This window comes from Abramis brama (assembly GCF_963993115.1).
Source record: "Abramis brama genome assembly, chromosome: 3".
Lineage (NCBI taxonomy): Eukaryota > Metazoa > Chordata > Actinopteri > Cypriniformes > Leuciscidae > Abramis > Abramis brama.
In genome coordinates this window covers 2,669,875-2,691,975 of record NC_139965.1, presented here as the reverse complement: position 1 = coordinate 2,691,975, position 22,101 = coordinate 2,669,875, and the positions used below count along the sequence as shown (strand labels likewise).

Sequence of the window (22,101 nt, the reverse complement as noted above, 5' to 3'; positions counted from 1 at the left end):
CACACACCAAATATCCCTCTGAACACCAGAGGGCGTCTCACACACACACACACACACACACACACACCAAATATCCCTCTGAACACCAGAGGGCGTCTCACACACACACCCCCCAAATATCCCTCTGAACACCAGAGGGCGTCTCACACACACACACCAAATATCCCTCTGAACACCAGAGGACATCTCACACACACACACACACACACACACACACACACACCAAATATCCCTCTGAACACCAGAGGGCGTCTCACACACACACACACACACCAAATATCCCTCTGAACACCAGAGGGCGTCTCACACACACACACACACACACCAAATATCCCTCTGAACACCAGAGGGCGTCTCACACACACACACCAAATATCCCTCTGAACACCAGAGAGCGTCTCACACACACACACACACACCAAATATCCCTCTGAACACCAGAGGACATCTCACACACACACACACACCAAATATCCCTCTGAACACCAGAGGACATCTCACACACACACACACCAAATATCCCTCTGAACACCAGAGGACATCTCACACACACACACACACACACACACACACACACACCAAATATCCCTCTGAACACTAGAGAGCGTCTCACACACACACACACACACCAAATATCCATCTGAACACCAGAGGACATCTCACACACACACACACACCAAATATCCCTCTGAACACCAGAGGACATCTCACTCACACACACACACACACACACACACACACACCCACCAAATATCCCTCTGAACACCAGAGGGCGTCTCACACACACACACACACACACACACCAAATATCCCTCTGAACACCAGAGGACATCTCACTCACACACACACACACACACACACACACACACACCAAATATCCCTCTGAACACCAGAGGGCGTCTCACACACACACACACACACACCAAATATCCCTCTGAACACCAGAGGGCGTCTCACACACACACACACACACACACCAAATATCCCTCTGAACACCAGAGGGCGTCTCTCACACACACACACACACACCAAATATCCCTCTGAACACCAGAGGGCGTCTCTCACACACACACACACACACACACACACCAAATATCCCTCTGAACACCAGATGGCGTCTCTCTCACACACACACACACACACACACAAACACCAAATATCCCTCTGAACACCAGAGGGCGTCTCACACACACACACACACCAAATATCCCTCTGAACACCAGAGGACATCTCTCTCACACACACACACACACACACACACCAAATATCCCTCTGAACACCAGAGGGCGTCTCACACACACACACACACACACACACACACACACACACACACACACACACACCAAATATCCCTCTGAACACCAGAGGGCGTCTCACACACACACACACACACCAAATATCCCTCTGAACACCAGAGGGCGTCTCACACACACACACACACACACCAAATATCCCTCTGAACACCAGAGGGCGTCTCACACACACACACCAAATATCCCTCTGAACACCAGAGAGCGTCTCACACACACACACACCAAATATCCCTCTGAACACCAGAGGACATCTCACACACACACACACACACACACACACACACACACACACACCAAATATCCCTCTGAACACCAGAGGACATCTCACACACACACACACACACACACCAAATATCCCTCTGAACACCAGAGGACATCTCACACACACACACACACACACACACACACACACACACCAAATATCCCTCTGAACACTAGAGAGCGTCTCACACACACACACACCAAATATCCATCTGAACACCAGAGGACATCTCACACACACACACACACCAAATATCCCTCTGAACACCAGAGGACATCTCACACACACACACACACACACACACACACACACACACCAAATATCCCTCTGAACACCAGAGGGCGTCTCACACACACACACACACCAAATATCCCTCTGAACACCAGAGGACATCTCACACACACACACACACCAAATATCCCTCTGAACACCAGAGGACATCTCACACACACACACACACACACACACACACACACCAAATATCCCTCTGAACACCAGAGGACATCTCACACACACACACACACCAAATATCCCTCTGAACACCAGAGGACATCTCACACACACACACACACACACACACACACACACACACACCAAATATCCCTCTGAACACCAGAGGGCGTCTCACACACACACACCAAATATCCCTCTGAACACCAGAGGGCGTCTCACACACACACACACACACACCAAATATCCCTCTGAACACCAGAGGGCGTCTCTCACACACACACACACACACACCAAATATCCCTCTGAACACCAGAGGGCGTCTCTCACACACACACACACACACACCAAATATCCCTCTGAACACCAGATGGCGTCTCTCTCACACACACACACACACACACACACACACACACACACACACACAAACACCAAATATCCCTCTGAACACCAGAGGGCGTCTCACACACACACACACACCAAATATCCCTCTGAACACCAGAGGACATCTCTCACACACACACACACACACACACACCAAATATCCCTCTGAACACCAGAGGGCGTCTCACACACACACACACACACACACACACACACCAAATATCCCTCTGAACACCAGAGGGCGTCTCACACACACACACACACACCAAATATCCCTCTGAACACCAGAGGGCGTCTCACACACACACACACACACCAAATATCCCTCTGAACACCAGAGGGCGTCTCACACACACACACCAAATATCCCTCTGAACACCAGAGAGCGTCTCACACACACACACCAAATATCCCTCTGAACACCAGAGGACATCTCACACACACACACACACACACACACACACACACACACACCAAATATCCCTCTGAACACCAGAGGACATCTCACACACACACACACCAAATATCCCTCTGAACACCAGAGGACATCTCACACACACACACACACACACACACACACACACACCAAATATCCCTCTGAACACCAGAGGACATCTCACACACACACACACACCAAATATCCCTCTGAACACCAGAGGACATCACACACACACACACACACACACACACACACACACACACACACACACACACACACACACACACACACACACACACACACACACACACACACACACACACACACACACATCAGTCCAGGAAACCCGTCGCTGTCTCTGAGTAAACTGGAGACTGAAGCGGTTAATCAGGAGTAATAAACACACGGCGGCCGTATAGTGTGTCAGAAGCTCGTCATCTCACAGCAGGAGCTCAGCCGTGCTGCTTCTTCAAACGCTCGTTATAAGCGACTCGAACTCGTCAGAGTGAGCCGCACGTCACTGACACGCTGCACATAAACGATCTCAGCGTGCTGATCTCATCAGCCAACCCGGTTCATGTGCGATCACATGCAAACTGTTATTAATCGTGCAGCGCTAACTCATTCTCTCATCAGTGTTCAGTCAGCTCTGACATATTTAAATCATCTCAGCCAAGTAAAAAATAATACATATTTACTCGGCCATAACACACAGGTGTTCGTCTGTGTGATGTCATGTTAGTGGTCCTGCCTCGGGACTACGGGTCAACATCAGCATTTGGCTAAATCCGTTACAATGCATGAAATCAAAACATTTACATTAGGGGTGCACCGATCCGACTTTTTCAGTCCCGATGCCGATGCCGATGCCTGGGCTTTGTGTATCTGCCGATACCCGATACCGATCCGATACTATAGTTGAATTAATAATAAACTGTATACCTTCCACCTTATACCTTCCTTGAAGAGACTAAAGGCACCAGACTTTACTAACTAAACATAACGAAGACAAAATAACAGATGTATGTAATGTGTTGAATTCTTATTTAAAAAACAATTGTGCATTCAAATCGAAAATAGAATATAATCAAACTTCTTTAAATAAATGTAAAAAAAAAAAAAAATGTAGCAGTGGAAACAAAAAAACAGTGTATTGGTCAAACATACAATAGTAATCTGACAGTTTCCAAAAATTGTAAACATGTAAAAATATAAAGTGCAAAGTCCTGCAAACAGGAATTTAAAATGCAACATAGCAGCTGAACCTGAGAATAACAAAATAAAAAGTTGGTCGAACAACAACTTGATCACACATACAAATAACAATAACCAAACATTGTAATGTAGTGCAGTGTCACACCATCACAAACATGACCTGTGAATGCTCACTTAATTAGCAATGGCAAATTTAAATGTCAGTTTTAATGATCATTATGTTTCATATTTTTAAAAATGAAAACAAAAAGAAGCAGGGTTGTGTTTTATATTTCGTGTTGTTATAAATATATGCAGTAAAGATAATCAATGTACGCGTTTGCCTGAATCACATTTATGTGGCCATTAATTTGTTTAAGATTTTTTTTTAAATGAAAAGAGGCAGAGTGGTGTTTTATAACATACTTCGTTTTATTGTTGGCTAAAATATACATAAAGAGATGACCGGAGTAGCCAGAGCGAGCTGAGTGACGCGATCAAGAGCGCTGCTGTTCCATTAGCAGAATAACCGGACTCGCGTCCTCTCGTCCTCGGGAGTTCGTTCTCCTGAGTCGAACTTGGCAAGTCCGAACTACCAAGGACGGACGCAAGTCTGAAGTTTGCGTACTTGGTATTGAGAAACGGCCTCTGGCTCGCTCCATGTTGCTTCTAGCATGCGACACACGTGAAGCTGAATGACGTAGGTTCTGCTGCGACGACGACGACGGAAAAAAAAAAAAAAAAAAAAAAACCGGCCCGTGGATCTGTTATTTTTTCCGATCCCCGATCCAGCTATTTTATCAGTATCGCGGCCGATATCCGATCCTAATATCGGATCGGTGCAACCCTAATTTACATAACATTGTACATGATCCCTTTATAAATAAAGAAAAGAAAAAGAAGAAAAAAACCCTGCATATTTATGATAGTGACCCTGGAAATTTACTACATATCTTCATGGAACATGATCTTTACTTAATATCCTAATGATTTTTGGCATAAAAGAAATATTGATAGTTTTGACCCATACACTGTATTGTTGGCTATTGCCACAGATATACCCGTGTGACATGTGACTGGTTTTGTGATCCAGGGTCACATATTTTAACAATATCGACCCTGGCACCCCCGTGGCTACAGCTATGAATTAGCATCTAAGCTAGCGTAGCTTCATGAGAACAGAGGACTTGAGTCTCACCTGACGACGCTGAATTTGAGGCTGTAGTTCCCGCCGCTCTGGATTATGGGAGGGTAACACATCTCCACGGTGGACGGGTCGACGCCGCCCAGAAACTTCCTTTCCTCGATGGCCTTCTCCACCGACTCGGCCAGACGACTGTGCTTCACTTTCTAAACACACAAACACAGAGCTAGCATTCACTTTCTAAACACACAAACACAGAGCTAGCAGGTTAGCATACGCATCAGTACACACACATAACCGCTGACATACAGTAGTCAACATTTGAAGAGGATCACAAAAGTTCAAAGTTGTGCTAAGACCAGAACGGGTTCATGTATAGCTTTGATGAAAGGTTTTGATCCAGATGTTGACTACTGTATGATATACAGCTCTTTTAGTGATCGCTTAAGGCTCAACGGCAGGAACAACACAAAACAATCACATTTTGGGTGTGTTTACAATTAATAATCTAGTCAAACCAACATTTATTCAGACTCCTTCAACATTCCTCACATTATCAGTTTATTCGCTATAGTTTAGAAAATGGTGATGAAATATGAGCAGAACTCAGTTGATATTTGACTGGTTTTGTCCGTCCTTCTGTTAGACTCTCTCACACATGAATTATGTTGAATATCTGTCAGCTGTTAAATTTAACTACACAATTAGATAATACCAGTTTAGCTCAACCAATCACCAAGCAATGCTTCATTTTGTTCAGTCTGTGTGTAAAAAGAGCATTAGCAATTAAAGACAAAACACACTTCAGCAAAACATGATCAGCTCAAAGTGTCCGAATCATTTTTGGTCCCAAATCTTTATACATTAGGCTCTGTATGAAGAATATTTGGGTATAATATGTCTCAGTTTACTTTAGGTTGCTCTCCTCACTTACATTAATGAACTATAGTGTCCTGATCACACTAGTAAAACGATATCAATGTATATCTGGTGTCTGAATAATTTTTGGTTTGACTGTACATAGTGTATCTGCAGAATATTTAAAATCAAATTTAAGAACTGCACATATAAAATTAATAATGTATATCCATACAGAACAAACTTATATGAATAAAATATGAAATTAATCATGTTCATCACATTCAACTGTATTTAAGCAAAACAGAGGAACTGCAAGCTTACAATCCTCAAGACATCTGCGTTATATGAGGGATAAAGCGCGTGTTGTTGCGTGAACAAACCTCGTCGGCGTCCACGATCTCCATCACTCTCTCCTTGAAGAACTTGGTGAAGACGTCGCTGGTGATGGCGGCCGCTTTCTTCATGAGCACCAGCTCTCCATCCTCCTTCACCGCCATCGTATACGCCACCACTGTGCTGATGTCCACCTGACACGCCAACGCAAGAGCAGTCGAGACATCTCATTTCAGGGGTAAACAGACTGGAACATTTCGGCCACTACCGATAATTCTTTATATTTGAAAGCTGACAACCGATAATTCTTTATTTTTGAAAGCCGACAACCGATAATTCTTTATATTTGAAAGCCGATAACCGATAATTCTTTATTTTGAAAGCCGATAACTGGTAATTCTTTATATTTGAAAGCTGATAACCGGTAATTCTTTATATTTGAAAGCCGATAACCGATAATTCTTTATTTTGAAAGCCGATAAACTCTTTATATTTGAAAGCCGATAACCGATAATTCTTTATTTTTGAAAGCCGATACCGATAACTCTTTATATTTGAAAGCCGATAACCGATAATTCTTTATTTTTGAAAGCCGATACCGATAATTCTTTATATTTGAAAGCCGATAACTGGTAATTCTTTATATTTGAAAGCCGATAACCGGTAATTCTTTATATTTGAAAGTCGATAACCGATAATTCTTTATATTTGAAAGCCAATAACCGATAATTCTTTATTTTTGAAAGCCAATAACCGATAATTCTTTATATTTGAAAGCCGATAACTGGTAATTCTTTATATTTGAAAGCTGATAACCGGTAATTCTTTATATTTGAAAGCCGATAACCGATAATTCTTTATATTTGAAAGCCAATAACCGATAATTCTTTATTTTTGAAAGCCAATAACCGATAATTCTTTATATTTGAAAGGTAATTATTTATTTTAAAAGCCGATAACCGCTAATTCTTTATATTTGAAAGCCGTTACCGATAACTCTTTATATTTGAAAGCCGATAACCGGTAATTCTTTATTTTAAAAGCCGATAACCGATAATTCTTTATATTTGAAAGCCGTTACCGATGACTCTTTATATTTGAAAGCCGATAACCGGTAATTCTTTAATTTAAAAGCCGCTAACCGCTAATTCTTTATATTTGAAAGCCGATAACCGGTAATTCTTTATTTTAAAAGCCGATAACCGATAATTCTTTATATTTGAAAGCCGATAACCGATAATTATTTATATTTGAAAGCCGTTACCGATAACTCTTTATATTTGAAAGCCGATAACCGGTAATTCTTTATTTTAAAAGCCGCTAACCGCTAATTCTTTATATTTGAAAGCCGATAACCGGTAATTCTTTATTTTAAAAGCCGCTAACCGCTAATTCTTTATATTTGAAAGCCGATAACCGATAATTATTTATATTTGAAAGCCGTTACCGATAACTCTTTATATTTGAAAGCCGATAACCGGTAATTCTTTATTTTAAAAGCCGCTAACCGCTAATTCTTTATATTTGAAAGCCGATAACCGATAATTCTTTATATTTGAAAGCCGATAACTCTTTATATTTGAAAGCCGATAACCGATAATTCTTTATTTTGAAAGCCGATAACTCTTTATATTTGAAAGCCGATAACTGATAATTCACGGCATGTAATGGTTACAAAAGAACAAAATGACTAAAACTTGAACTAAAACTGAAAATATAAAAATAACTATGTTAATAATATTATAATAACACTGATTTAAAATATTGTTTTCAATGTGCGATTTAAAAACCCAGTGTTGAAGATACAGGAGGCGTAACCGGATCTGACCTTCTCCAAGCCCTCGGCCGTGATCATGTCGCTCCAGTTCTTCATGTATTCTCCGGGGAATTTGTCCTTGATGAACACGCCGACCGTCTTGCCCTCTTTACTTCCACGAATGGCCTCGATCATCTTCTCAAAGTTCACCTTGTTGCTCTCGTTCTGTCACACAATCAGATTTAAACACGTTATATGCGTTTCAGATCGATGATGTGTGTCCATCAAATAAACACGTTAGTTTGTAAAGTATGATGTGTGTAAATGTGGCTGCATGACATGTTGAAATATTGATATATATTACACACACACATATATATATATATATAAGTGCGACTTTTAGTCCGGAAAATACGGTATATATATGGCTTATGTGGTTGTCAGAACACACAGACTGTGATTTAACCTAATATATGCACTAGTGTTTTCATGCGTGTGAAGGAACACAGTGCCGAGCTTCACTTTCGAAATCAGCAGCGCATATTTTTATTTGCTGGAAAGTATAATTTTACAGTTAAATAACTTTTTATTACTAATTTTTTCTTTATTTTGCAATAGTATTTTTACAATAATTTTACTTTCTAATATTAATCACAATATAATTATAACATTTAATAGTCTTTAGTATTTTTGTATTTTATGTGGCCTATGAAAACTGAAATGAAATTTTTTTCATTTAAAATAAATTTTATAAATAAATTTTACATTACATTTAAAAAAAAACTAAAAATTTTACTACACTAGAAAAATATACTTTGAGTCACGATGGATTATAAAAAAAAATGAGAGTGAAGTAACTTTTCACGTTTTTTTTAATATATATATATATATATATATATATATAAATAATTATGTATAGTACAATATAGTACATTACACATATATACTAGGCTATATAATTATAAAATACATAACTCTAAAATGATTTATTCTTTCCAAATATAGCTATGAAAGTTATATATTTTTTATATATCGCTAAAAAAGCGAAATGTCGCGACGTCAGTTTTTCGTCCAATCGCGTGCGATACCTTTTCCCGGACGAGCAGCGTGATTGGAGGAATCCCGTTTGCGTTCTCGTTGCCCTTGGTTACGGCGACCTGCTTCAGGAACTCCACTTTCTTCTTACTGGCCAGAAAAATGATCTTGGTCTCACAAAACACCATTATAGTGTCGGTGAGCTCGTAGCCAAACAGCCACGTCTGCCAGAGAGAAACAACAACATGATGATTATTGATTATGATTATTGAGCTGCGATCATGTAATGATGATTTAATTATGGTATTTTATTGTACCTGAAGCGCTGTAGATTTGGCGTAGACGATCTCCTCATCGACTCCAACAGACACGACGATGGCATCCACCTTCCCGAACTCATCTTCACCTTTCTGTGATGGAGAAACAGGGTTATGATGCAGAATTATATCATAAAGAGTTATGAGAAACCCAACATATCAGCCCTCGCCATTCAAAACTTTTCTAAAGCAAGTTTTTAGTATATATACGGTTATCTTTTCAACTGTTGGTACAAGATATATAACAATGACACTGTAAAATAAAGTGTTATCAAATTTCCTATACAATAAATATTTACAAAATAACTATCTGCAAAACTTCTATATTCAGAAGTATTAGGACAAACATTTCCCAAACAATGTAACAGTGCTAGAAGAAAAAATATTTAGCTTGCTTACATGATTTAGCCTTTTATTGTTTGATGTAAACAAAAAATAACTAATAATAATCATCTCTTTCCCACCTGCAGCATGTCTCAGTATAAGCTAGCCCACAGCTACATGCTACATCAGACAAATGTTTGCCATCCAAATTAAACTTTTATGTGATAAACATTTACTGAAACACAAAGTCTGATTGGTTTTAGATTAACTTCACAAACGTGAATAAAAGCCGAGCGGAAATGGAGTGAAAACATTGTATGCTAGCAGGCTAACACATTAGCCGCTGTGCTAACCACACATAAACGCTGTGAAATAACCACAAACTCCAGCGATTTCGCAAAGAAAATAAAAAATAAACCACACTTACAGACTGTCCGATACAAACGGAGTCGATTGAGTGTGTATGTATAACAGTTATATGGAAATGAGGCCTGAGAACGTGTATGTGTGTGTGTGTGTATATGTGTGTGTGAGGATTTTCAGCATCACATATGCGTTTAAACACATCATACATGAATAAATATGATCGAATATTCTCGAGTTAGTGCTGTTTATGACAGGTGTGGAGTTCTCTGTACCTTCCAGTTGCCGTAGAGTCGCTTGATGCGGCGATAAAACGCGTCTTTATCCAGATTCACCGCCATAATATCACATCAACACACACACACTCACACACTGAGAGAACAAACACACACTTATACACACTCTCTCTCGTGTGATTTTCACTATTTCTACTCTCTATCGGACGATAGGACAACAACTAACGCAAAATGAACGAAAATATGAAAAATTAATTTTTCAATAATTTCAAAAGTGTCTATTAAAAAGACGGTTATTCTTCTTTAAAATGTACTATTTTCAGTGCTCGTTCGGTCTGTGGTGGTGATGATGATGATGATGATGATGTGAATATATCATGTTAAAACACGCATGTGTGTGTTATCTTTAGCTCCTCCCTCTTTCTGCTCGGTATGCATCTATTTAATATTTATTAAATATATATATTTTTAAAACATGGTATTTATTTTTAATTACCTATTTGTATTCGTTCGAATATGTTGTATTAATTTCTTTGTGCTATGTATATATTTATTTATTTATTTGAGCTGCCATTTTGTGTATTTATAGGTGATTTGTTTATTATTATTATTATTTTGAACTAAAAATACGCGAATGATATGTTTAAAATGGATTAAAAACTGAACAAGTCGTACACCTGTGTTCATTTATAAACATATATATTAGATATATAAAAAGTCACCAGGGTACTTATTATGGATTTTGTTTTTCTCCCTCACAGAAACTCCCGCCCTGACGGTCACGTCATCAGGTTAGCGACCAATGAAATCCCGCCGTTGAGGTCACATGCTTTGCTCCGGCTTCCTCCGCACATCACCGCGTTCTAGCAGTCCGCGCGCACGGCCTTTTTTTCCCGCCATCTAGTGTCATTCAAAAGCGCGCGAATTCCATCAGAGCACGTGGTTTTTCCTCGCGCTCTCAGAGTCAGACCACACCGCATTTTCAGATTAATAAGATGTTTTTTTTAAAGACCTTTTTGTCATATATACGTATATTAACTGATCATAATATAATACATATATATATAGTATGAATATAGGTAAATTAACCTCAATTAATTTTGCAATTACACAAGTTTCAAGAACTACATTCTTCAATAAAATCAATAGGAACTGAGGGAAAATATATAAATATGATTTCAGTTCTTTTAGGCTTTTTGAGTATTTTAATTAAGTTAGATTATTTTATATATTAAAACATACTAATTATATATATATATATATATATATATATATATATATATATATATATATATATATACCATACCATACCATAGATGTCAATAACCAGAAAAGGTCTGTGGTTTTTACCCAACATATATTATGACACATAAATATGATACTATTTTCAGCTTTAAGGACAGAATTTACACCAAAAAAAAATCTAGTTTAACAATTTTAATAATTACGTGTTAAACCATTGCTGGATAAAATGGTTTTATGAAATCAAAGATTCTGATAATTATTGTGACAACTTCCTGTTTAACTATTATAATTAGTAATTTAAAAGCACTTCTGTGTAGGTTTCAACTGAAGAATCACACCGATTATAGATAGAGAAGCAAAACAAACACGTCACAGTCTTATTTCATGTCTTTTATTTCATTTTTCCATTTGATTGATCTCATAAACTCCTCAACAGAACTGAGATGATGATGATGATGATACAACAGTCCAAAAAGTAAAGTAGTGAATAAAAATCAAAATATTTTCATGCGCAGTTAAAGGTATGATGTCTTTTCCTGTACATTTCCCTAATATACAATCCACTGTTTTCTGTCCCACAGCATCACAGTAAGTTTTACTCCTGATGATGTAAAAAGATAATAAAGCAAAAAAGTACTATAGTAAACCAACCTTTTCCCATTTTTTTCCAGGTCACGGGGTGGATTCCCAGGGAATGTAACTAATCAAATGCAATGGATAAAAGCGTCTGCCAAATGCATCAACGTAAATGTACAATATAACAAAATCACAATAAATATGAAATCTCAAAACTGGTTTCTAGAACGTTTGCCATTGTGCGGAATCTCTACTGTAGCTGGTAACCATAGCAACCACGGAATTCTGGGCATAGACAGTAGCTGGTAACCATAGCAACCACGGAATTCTGGGCATAAACCGTAGCTGGTATCCATAGCAACTGGGCATAGACAGTAGCTGGTAACCATAGCAACCACAGAATTCTGGGCATAGACAGTAGCTGGTAACCATAGCAACCACGGAATTCTGGGCATAAACCGTAGCTGGTATCCATAGCAACTGGGCATAGACAGTAGCTGGTAACGATAGCAACCACGGAATTCTGGGCATAGACAGTAGCTGGTAACCATAGCAACCACGGAATTCTGGGCATAAACCGTAGCCGCTGTGGTCAATGTTTGGAAGAGCCGGAAGATCAAAGTCTCGTTTAACATACAGTCGAGCGGGAAATTCAACTCGTGGTTTTAATACAGTCTTTCGTGATTCAGAACATCCTGTACGCACACACACACACGCACGCGAGCACAGTTTATGAACCGTTTCTGGCCGGAGTTTCACAAACACCTTCAGATACACACTTACCTTAATTAAATCATTTTAAATACTTATATTTTTCCTCCTAAAGTAGTTAGTTTGAGAAAGCCATGATTGAGTCTGATGATCTGCACTGATCTGAGGACAGTCGCTCGTCTGTCCATCTATGTGACGGTGGTGGAGTTCTGTCCTCTGATCGCACACCAGGCCATGAACACGTCCCTGCAGGAGAGATGACATCGTCATCACATCATCACTACACCATCACTTCCATAATGTGATGCGTTTCCTGGCTCTGATCCTGATCACCTGATTGGATGCTGAAAGAGTCTTTATATGAAGCGGAATCAATAATAAATGCGATTGATGACATCAGCTGCAAGTTATTATATTTTGATTATTAAGAGAAACGTTTTCTTTAGGAATATCATAAATGATGAATTGGTCACAATCAGATCAGGAATGTGAATTAATAGAGTTAATACTGAATTATAGTGAATTTAATTTTGAATTTGCACTAAACAATTTGAAATATTTTATATATATTGCTCAGACTTAATGTTTTTAAAAGTTTGAGAAGAGCTGTGTGTGTGTGAGAGTGTGTGTGTGTGAGTGAGTGAGTGAGTGAGTGAGAGAGAGAGTGTGTGAGAGTGTGTGTGTGTACCTGCAGTGGGTGGCCACACACTCGTTGCTGCAATACTCTCGGTCCCAGTCTTTGCTCTCTATAGGCGGGTTGTTGCAGCCGGCGCGGACACACACACACACACCGGGAGCGTCTGCAGGAGCCGGAGAAACACTGAGCTCCACCTCCATCTAAACAATTATCAGAACAAAAACACATAACAATAAAACACTTTCTAAACTCAATTAAACCATAAAAATGTAAAAGTAAAATAAAATAAAAATTTGTAAAAATTTTAAAATGCATGATTTAGTGCATTTTTAGAAAGCGTTTTATTTTTAAATGATTTATTTCATTGTCAGTTTGCATCGACTCACTTCGCCAACAAAGCAACTGAAAAAGAAATAAAACCTCCATTCAGAATAGAAAGTTCGGACTCACCGCTTCCTCCGGCGCGTCCTCCGTTGCCGACGGCGACAGGGTGGTGACGATGGCGGCGGGTGGCGGCACCTCCAGCGCAGCGGCGGCCGATGATGCGAGCGGCGTCACGATTATCGGAGCGCTGGCGTCGCTCTGCGGGACGATCTTGATCTGCAGAGGCGGCGGCGGCGCCGTGGCAACCACCTGTCCCGCGAGGGCGGCGGCTCCGCGCGGTTTAGCTAGCAGAGGGGGCGGAGCCTGGGAGTGCACCATCTGCTGCAGCCGCGGGGGGGGAGGCGTGTTCTGCATCTGCTGGAGGGGCGGCGGCTGGCGGGGCGACTGAAGCTGCTGCCTGGAGATGATGATCTTGCTGACGGTGGGCGGGGTCTTCTGAGTGGGCGGGGCCGGGGTCTTGTGCGCACCCGTGCGCGAGCGCGTCGTCACCTGCGGCAGGTCTAAGATGATGTTGGACGTGCAGATGTTGGTGATGGTGTTGTTGTCGGGCGCGTGGACGGGGATGCGGGAGGAGCGCGGCGGGGGGGCGGCAGGCGTGGGGTCGGGAGGCGGAGCTACGGGTGGAGGAGACGGGGGGGCGTCTAACACTTCTATAGACGGCTGCAGCGGGAAACAAAACACAGATGTCATTTTACTAACTGATGGCATTTAACAACTAGTCAAGTCACATGGTTTTCTAGAATGTGAAGCAGCGAACACAGATTACAGCTGCACGACTCCGGATACACTGAGGAATTACGGTTTCTGTGTGCGTTTCAAATAGTGATTCTCTCAGACAACTAAACAAAATAACATGTAAACTGCTGCGGTTTAACTACCGGTAATTAGAATGACTATTTAAAGGAAATCGGGTTGAGTGAATGATTCAGTGACTCGCTCAGAAAGACTTCACTTGTTTCATTCCTGGATGATTCGCCCTGCGTCTCAATGTCCACACTATTCATCATAAAGAGTGTGTGAGATTAAAATAAGTGTGTCCCAAAGCATAAAGAGTATTCCAGATGGAGAGCTTTCAAAGTGTGGATCCGTGCTCACTATACAGCTAACATTACCCACAACCCACTGCGCTTTGCATGAATTTAAGGAGAGTCTCGGCATGAAAGACCCGCGACTGCTGATCAACGCACTACTGCAATTCACCATTCAGGGAGTTTGATTGACAGGCGATCTGACCAATCATAATCCGCCGAATCCGCCAGAGCGGTCAGGAGAGTTAGTAGATTAACGCTGCAGGATTTGAACGTGAAAAACGGCGTATACTGACGTCTTTCCACAGTTAAAACAACATTCCTTCTGATGTTCATTCATGTTTATTTGATGCTATAAAGGAGATGATCGGTTCACGAGCAGCGATCTGTCAGACACATTAAAGACACACAAAACGCTATTATTGTTATTGTTATTATTGTTTATTGTTTACACTTCTTTAAAAAATTACCAAATTTGAAAGTTGAGACTTTGTTTCATATCAAAAGTACGTAACCTGCACTGTCCTGTCCGTCAGAACGTTGTCATAGCAACAGTAACTAAAGGGGGCGGGTCTTTGCGAACGGTCAGTTCTCTCCAATACAGCAGGAAATGAAATGAAATGAGGATTTATCTTTGACATGATTGACAGGTGAGCGTAACTAAGCGACAGAGAGCAACCGTTAAAGACGCAACTGTGTGATGTGATAGTACGTCCCAAAGCTCGTCTACTCTTCTGCTACACACTCAGAAGTGTCTACTTTATCTTCACAAAAAGAGTTCGTACTGTTAGGGCGTAGAATAAGCAGGCGAATGGAGACGCAGCATCAGCGTTTTTGAACGGATCTCTTGAGTGAATGACACATTTTTAACAGTCACTTGTCGCCACCTACTGGTGTAACGATGTAATGATACAATCGTTATTTGTTATTTTGTCATATCTATTGATGACAACGGCTCTCTCTGGATCAGATCCGAATGTTCTGGCGTGACTATGAAGAGTTTTAATAGACACAGGAGAATCGTTGTCAGTTCGGAACGAGATCACGTGCGTTTGGATCGAGATCGCGATCTTTTAACGATTAATCGTGCAGCTCTACTCCAGATTCATCTTTATTTTTCCTCGTCTGTCTCAAAATGCATTCATTTGCAATTACAGAAATGGAATGAAACAACTGAAGTCACATGATTCATCCCTGGTATTAAACGTCCAGGTTTGAGTACAGGAGTAAACGCCGAGTCGTTCTGCAGATCTGATCAGCCGAGACGGGCGATCATAAACAAGGCCTTTAAATCCCTGTCCTGTACCTGCGACAGCTGATTGGCTTTATAAGCGGCCAGCGCCTTCAGATACTCCTTCCTCGCCGCTTCCGTCTTCCTCTTGTACACCTGGGAAGGGAAAACATTGGGATTTTGATCCGTGTGTGTGTGTGAACACTCAAATGCACTCATTAGTCCATCTTGTTGAACTTGTAAAAAAAAAAAAAAGTCAAAATAAAAGTCCCATCTTAGACATCAGCCACATTGAAAAACTGCCAATGCCGATAATTAAAAGTGAAAATTATTTGAACTTGATTAAAAAATAAATCTGTAAAATAAACTATTTAAACTTTAAATGTCAAAATAAAAGTCCCATCTTAGACATCAGCCACATTGAAAAACTACCAATGCCGATAATTAAAAGTGAAAATTATTTGAACTTGATTAAAAAATAAATCTGTAAAATAAACTATTTAAACTTTAAATGTCAAAATAAAAGTCCCATCTTAGACATCAGCCACATTGAAAAACTACCAATGCCGATAATTAAAAGTGAAAATTATTTGAACTTGATTAAAAAATAAATCTGTAAAATAAACTATTTAAACTTTAAATGTCAAAATAAAACTCCCATCTTAGACATCAGCCACATTGAAAAACTACTAATGCCGATAACTAAAAATGCCAGATATCGGCCGATATATCGGTCAACCATTAGTTCTAGAGACAGAATGTTCTTAACCCCTTAACACTCATTAGTCCATCTTGTTGAGATATTCCTGTAAACAAATGCATGTTTGTACCTGTTTCTGCTCTTCTCCCAAACTATCCCACATGGAGGCGACGATCTTGGAAACCTCTCCGAACGTGGCGTTGGGATTCTGGCCTTTAATGGCGGCCTGTGTGTCCCGGAAGAACAGCGCGTACGCCGACACAGGTTTCTGTGGCTCGTTCGGGTCTTTCTTCTTCCGGCCCTTCTTCCCGCCGACTCCTTTGCGTACGGGAGCAGAGGATGCTGGGACGGGATGGTCCGGCAGAGACGGAGAGAGAGCGATAACGCCCGGAGACACGGACAGAGACACCGGAGAATCCACCAGAACGCTCTTCTGAGCCGGAGAGACACGACACACGGGGAGAGACGAGCGGGAACGGGAAACAGAGATCAGTTCTGACACATTCAACAAACATTCGCAAGGATAAAAATCTTCACAATGTAAGAATAGTCAAGAACGTTTTGCACTCCCAAAAAGATTATTCAAAATAGCGGTCGACCCATATTGATTTTATTGATGGCTGATGTCGATTTTTAATAATAAAAAAAAAAAAAAAAAAAAAAACTGAACTTGATTTAAAAAAAATCTGCAAAATAAACTATTTCACTTTAAACGTCAAAATAAAAGTCCCAATGCCGATAATTAAAAATGAACAAAATAATTTAAGCTTGAAAAAAAAAATCTATAAAATGAACAAATTTAAACTTTAAATGTCAGAATAAAAGTCTGAACTCGGCCACACAGAAAAACTACCAATGCCGATAATTAAAAATGGAAACTGACAGAATCCTCATTAATAAATAAACAAAAAAAGATGGTGGCAAACGCAAAACCCACCCGTCTGAAATCGTCCATGTCGTCGTCGTGCAGCGAGTCGGACGGCGAGTCGGTGGCGGACAGCGGCTGGTCAGGTGACTGTGGGCGGGGCAGGATGGCTCCGCCCCCTAGACTCAGGCCGAGCTGCGCGCTGAGCTCTGATTGGTCGATGGTGGTCAGCTGGTTGTGGCCCAACAGGCCGTGGTTCATGTCACTCAGAGGGACGTCGATGGTCATCGGAGAAGAGCTACTGAACTGAGAACCAATCGGATGGCCGAGATCCTGAAGCGGGAAAAACATAAAACATTAATTCTCCTGGAAAATTCATACTAGGAAAATATTAATGCATTATATATTTAAAACAATAATATCCAAGTAAAAACCTAAAGTAATATTGACAAACTATATATAATTTGAAAGCTTACAATCTCTAGTTTTCATATTTTGTGACTGTTATATTTAAGTTATATTACAGAGGAGCCGTAATTTATCAAAATCATCACCTAGGATGGCTTGAGGGAGAGTAAATCATGGGCTAATTGTCATTTTCGGGTGCACTATCCCTTTAAGCACATGTTCAGCTCAGTGTAGTGTGTGTGAGTGTGTGTGAGCGCACCATCAGGCTCAGGTGCTCCAGCGGCGCCGGCGCGCTCACGAAGGTCGATGCGAACGACGGGTCGTTTCCTCCCACCACAGCGTTCCCGGGAACACCGGAGCCCTCCCCGAAGTGAGCCACGACATCAGACACGCCGAGAGCCGAGTCTGTGTGTGTGAGTGTGTGTGTGAGTGAGTCCGGGTCCAGCGAGATCGGCGGGATCTCAAACTCCTCGTCACCCAGACTGGGAGTGTGAAACGTCTGCATGCACACACACACACACACACACACACACAGACGATGATGATCGACTCAAACTGTAAAACTGTTAGATTTACTGTTAAACATTTCAGCAAAACCAAAAGCTGAAATCATGACATGATTCATGTTATGATAATGAGTGTGTGTGTGTGTGTGAGTGAGTATGTGTGTGTGTGAGTGTGTGTGTGAGTATGTGTGTGTGTGTGTGAGTATGTGTGTGTGAGAGTGTGTGTGTGTGTGTGTGTGTGTGTATGTGTGTGTGTGAGAGTGTGTGTGTGAGTATGTGTGTGTGAGAGTGTGTGTGTGTGTGTGTGTGTGTGTGTGTGTGTGTGTGTGTGAGAGAGTGTGTGTGTGTGTGTGTGTGTGTGAGTGTGTGTGAGAGAGTGTGTGTGAGAGAGTGTGTGTGAGGCACCTCTGCGTGCTGGATTTGCGCGGGGAACGTGGAGAGTCGTACCTCTGAGGAGGACAGGAAGTGATGCCCCTCGTCGCTGATGGACAGGAAGTTGTCATTGCCTCCTGGGAACTGAGGAAAACACAAACACACAACATGAGGAGTGTATCTAATATAAATGTACAATTACAAACTTTAATAATGTGAATGCTGATGCAAATTGATTAAAACATAACGATGTCTTAATACAGACCCAGGGGATTTTACAATCAAAGAACACCATGCTTCTCTGGCAAAGTATTATTAGGTATATTTATAATTATAAAATTACTTTAATCAATCACTTACACATTTTCAGAACGAGAGGAGAAATTTTATAATTTAATATACAAAAATAAAGGAAAATCAAACATCGAAAATTAAAATATATAGAAGCTGAGAGAAAGTTCTTCAAAAAATCTTGTTTCATGAAAATAATTTACAGAAAATGTATAGAAATTGCATTCATAAAGAGCAATTTAATATTACAAATAATATACAAAACATAATAATATAAAAATGTTGCTGGAATGTTCTTCAAAAAAATCTGTTTCACAGAAATAATTTATAGAAAGTTTTTTAAAAAAACTCACGAAAAGCAATTTAACATTAAAAATAATATACAAAAATAAGTACATTTAAAATATAAATGAGCTTCATGGATGTTCTTCAAAAAACTAAACAGAGAAAAAAAATTATATACAGATAATTTAAAGACACTGCACTCATATTAAAATTAATTCACGGAAATAATAACGTCGCGCAACTCTGACATAGGAAAAATATAGAACTTAAATATAAATTTCCCAGAAGAAATCAGACTAAATTCCCTGACATTTCCCGGTTTTCCATGAGCGTGCGCTCCGGTCACCTTCTGCACGGCATCGAATCCGTTAAACGCCTGCGGATCCAGGAACTCCGGGTCACCGGGATTCCCGCTTCCGTCTGAGAGATCCGCGTAAAAATTCAGGTCCATATCGCGGTGAATCGGCGACACCCAGACCTACGAAACCCGAGGAGCGTAAAACTAACCGACGCGAGAACCTGTCAAAACGCACTGAAGGAACTCAGTGACGTCACGAGGACTGAATCGGGCACGCGCGTTCGATCATTCCGCTCGATTTCAGGCCTGCAGTCGCGCACTGCGGTTCCGATCACATGCAAAAACAACAGTTACAACCCTTTACAACACATTTTACACTCTTAACACGAGCAACAGAAACACTGAATCAGTCGCGTTTGATGATTCCGACTCGAGTCCGCACTGACGTGAGGTGAATGACAGCACAGCACGTGACAAACCCGTTACACATTAACACACACAACAACACTCTTCGTTAATTAAGAGAATCAACTGTTGTTATGAAGGCTTTGACACGCGTTAATAAATATATGCGTTTAAAAACATCCGATCGACTCGCGCTTTTCCAGCTGATCTCAGCGCTGCTCGTGCACGAGCTCCAGGAACCGCAATCGAGCCGGAATCACGGATCTGACAGTCGAGGGGGACGAGGTCTGATATAACACATAATATAAAGCGATGCGTGCTGCAAATGACACTCTTTTATAAACAAACCGGGATTAAAATATATCTTAAATACACACAACTAAAGCGAGATGACTGTAAACATCATTATTAGTAATTAAATGTGTCGTTTAATAAATAATAAAATCCCCACTGGCGCGCGGTAATGGTATGCCCCACGGCCTATTAAAGAGTAAAGCATTACGTGTTCCATATCATGACTATATAATGAATACTTCAATGGCTCCGGGCTTATTCTTACAATACATTAAGGTGTTTATGAGTGTATATTTAATCGAATAATTGTGGATATTTGAAGAGGACTGTGCTGATGGGACTGAATGAGTTTTACTGATGCTTCGGGCTCTAACTTATACACACATTCAGCACTTTCTACTGACAGCTTTGTCTTCTTACCTCCATACTCGCCCTGAAATCGACACGCTTTTCTCTCTGTTTGTGTGTGTGTTTGTGTGTGTGTCCGATCAAAGCGATTCTCGCGGAAAAAACACAAACAAATCGCCCATCATGGCACCCGAGTTTCCGGGTTAGAGATGAGCGGAAGTGACGTAGAGGCCCCGCCCATTACAGAAACTGTTGGGGTTTTCCTTCCGTAAAGACTTTTCTATAATGTGGGATGTTTTTAACAAATACATTATAGTTCGGTTTAAATTTAAGCTATCTTGCTTTATGAGTATTTACCCATCATACAAACAAAGTCCTGTCAGAAACATCAGTGAAAAACTAAGCTTAATGACAGAAATATTTACATTTATTATAATAACGTTGTAATATTTTAATGTTACAAGCAAAAAAATATAATAAATATGCAATATAGTGCACGTATTTAGTAAAACACTAAGTTTATAAACATTAAAATGTATTATTTTATCAAATACTAAGATATTTTTTTCTAGTCACATGGTCATTAAATGGCTTTGCTGAGGTAATATGGAGTCCATTTCATGTTATAACTACTGCATAATTACTAAATTATTATATAGTACCATAAACAACCCCTGAAAATACAAAATATTAAATAAAAGAGTATTATCGGACTAAAATATAGTAAAAACATTTAATTTCAATTAAATAAAATGCAAATAATATCAGAGGGTTAAATAAAAATTATGCCTTCTAAGAAAAATTACATTTGAGCAAAGTGCGGACCGTTTTCCATACACTTTAATTATTTAATTGTTACTAGCCATTTAAAAAAATCTCAAATTTATTTGGTCTCCATAACACTGACCCCGTTAATAAAGAGTGAGGGATATTTAAACTCAAATTATTCTATATTTTGTTAGATATTTCACTAACAACAACACGGTAGAGGGAATCATATTTGTAAGATTAATATAGTTCTGTTTTGAAGCATTTATTCCATGTTTGTCCATATGAATAAACGCGTCAGTAGATTCACAGGCGACACAAACGAGAAAAACACAGAG

General features: G+C 40.1%; 2 protein-coding genes across 9 annotated transcripts in view; both read right to left on the bottom strand.

Moving 5' to 3' along the window:
* Positions 1–10,834, bottom strand: part of supt16h (SPT16 homolog, facilitates chromatin remodeling subunit) — a 33,603-nt gene extending 22,769 nt beyond the window's left edge. Inside the window, exons 1-6 of the mRNA XM_084107783.1 lie at positions 10,451–10,834; positions 9,489–9,581; positions 9,225–9,395; positions 8,209–8,361; positions 6,428–6,574; positions 5,241–5,392 (exon numbers count right to left, since the gene is read on the bottom strand). Of these exons, the coding sequence (XP_083963909.1) occupies positions 5,241–5,392; positions 6,428–6,574; positions 8,209–8,361; positions 9,225–9,395; positions 9,489–9,581; positions 10,451–10,516 (782 nt within the window). The 5' untranslated portion in view covers positions 10,517–10,834. The remainder of the gene's footprint in view (positions 1–5,240; positions 5,393–6,427; positions 6,575–8,208; positions 8,362–9,224; positions 9,396–9,488; positions 9,582–10,450) is intronic.
* Positions 10,835–12,031: 1,197 nt separating this feature from the next.
* On the bottom strand, positions 12,032–21,200 carry tox4b (TOX high mobility group box family member 4 b). 8 transcript variants are annotated; one of them, XM_084108287.1, is made up of 9 exons: positions 21,068–21,200; positions 19,150–19,218; positions 18,456–18,695; positions 17,861–18,121; positions 17,054–17,353; positions 16,299–16,379; positions 14,031–14,624; positions 13,632–13,780; positions 12,032–13,189 (listed from the first exon to the last, which is right to left on the bottom strand). In XM_084108287.1, the coding sequence occupies exons 1-9, from the start codon at positions 21,071–21,073 to the stop codon at positions 13,132–13,134; spliced, it is 1,758 nt and encodes a 585-aa protein (XP_083964413.1). In that variant the 5' UTR covers positions 21,074–21,200; the 3' UTR covers positions 12,032–13,131. The 8 variants fall into 8 exon arrangements, with proteins under 8 accessions (XP_083964413.1, XP_083964410.1, XP_083964411.1 ...); XM_084108284.1 differs by having other exon boundaries at positions 17,054–17,356; positions 19,108–19,218; positions 21,068–21,198; XM_084108285.1 differs by having other exon boundaries at positions 19,108–19,218; positions 21,068–21,198.
* Positions 21,201–22,101: the final 901 nt, after the last annotated feature.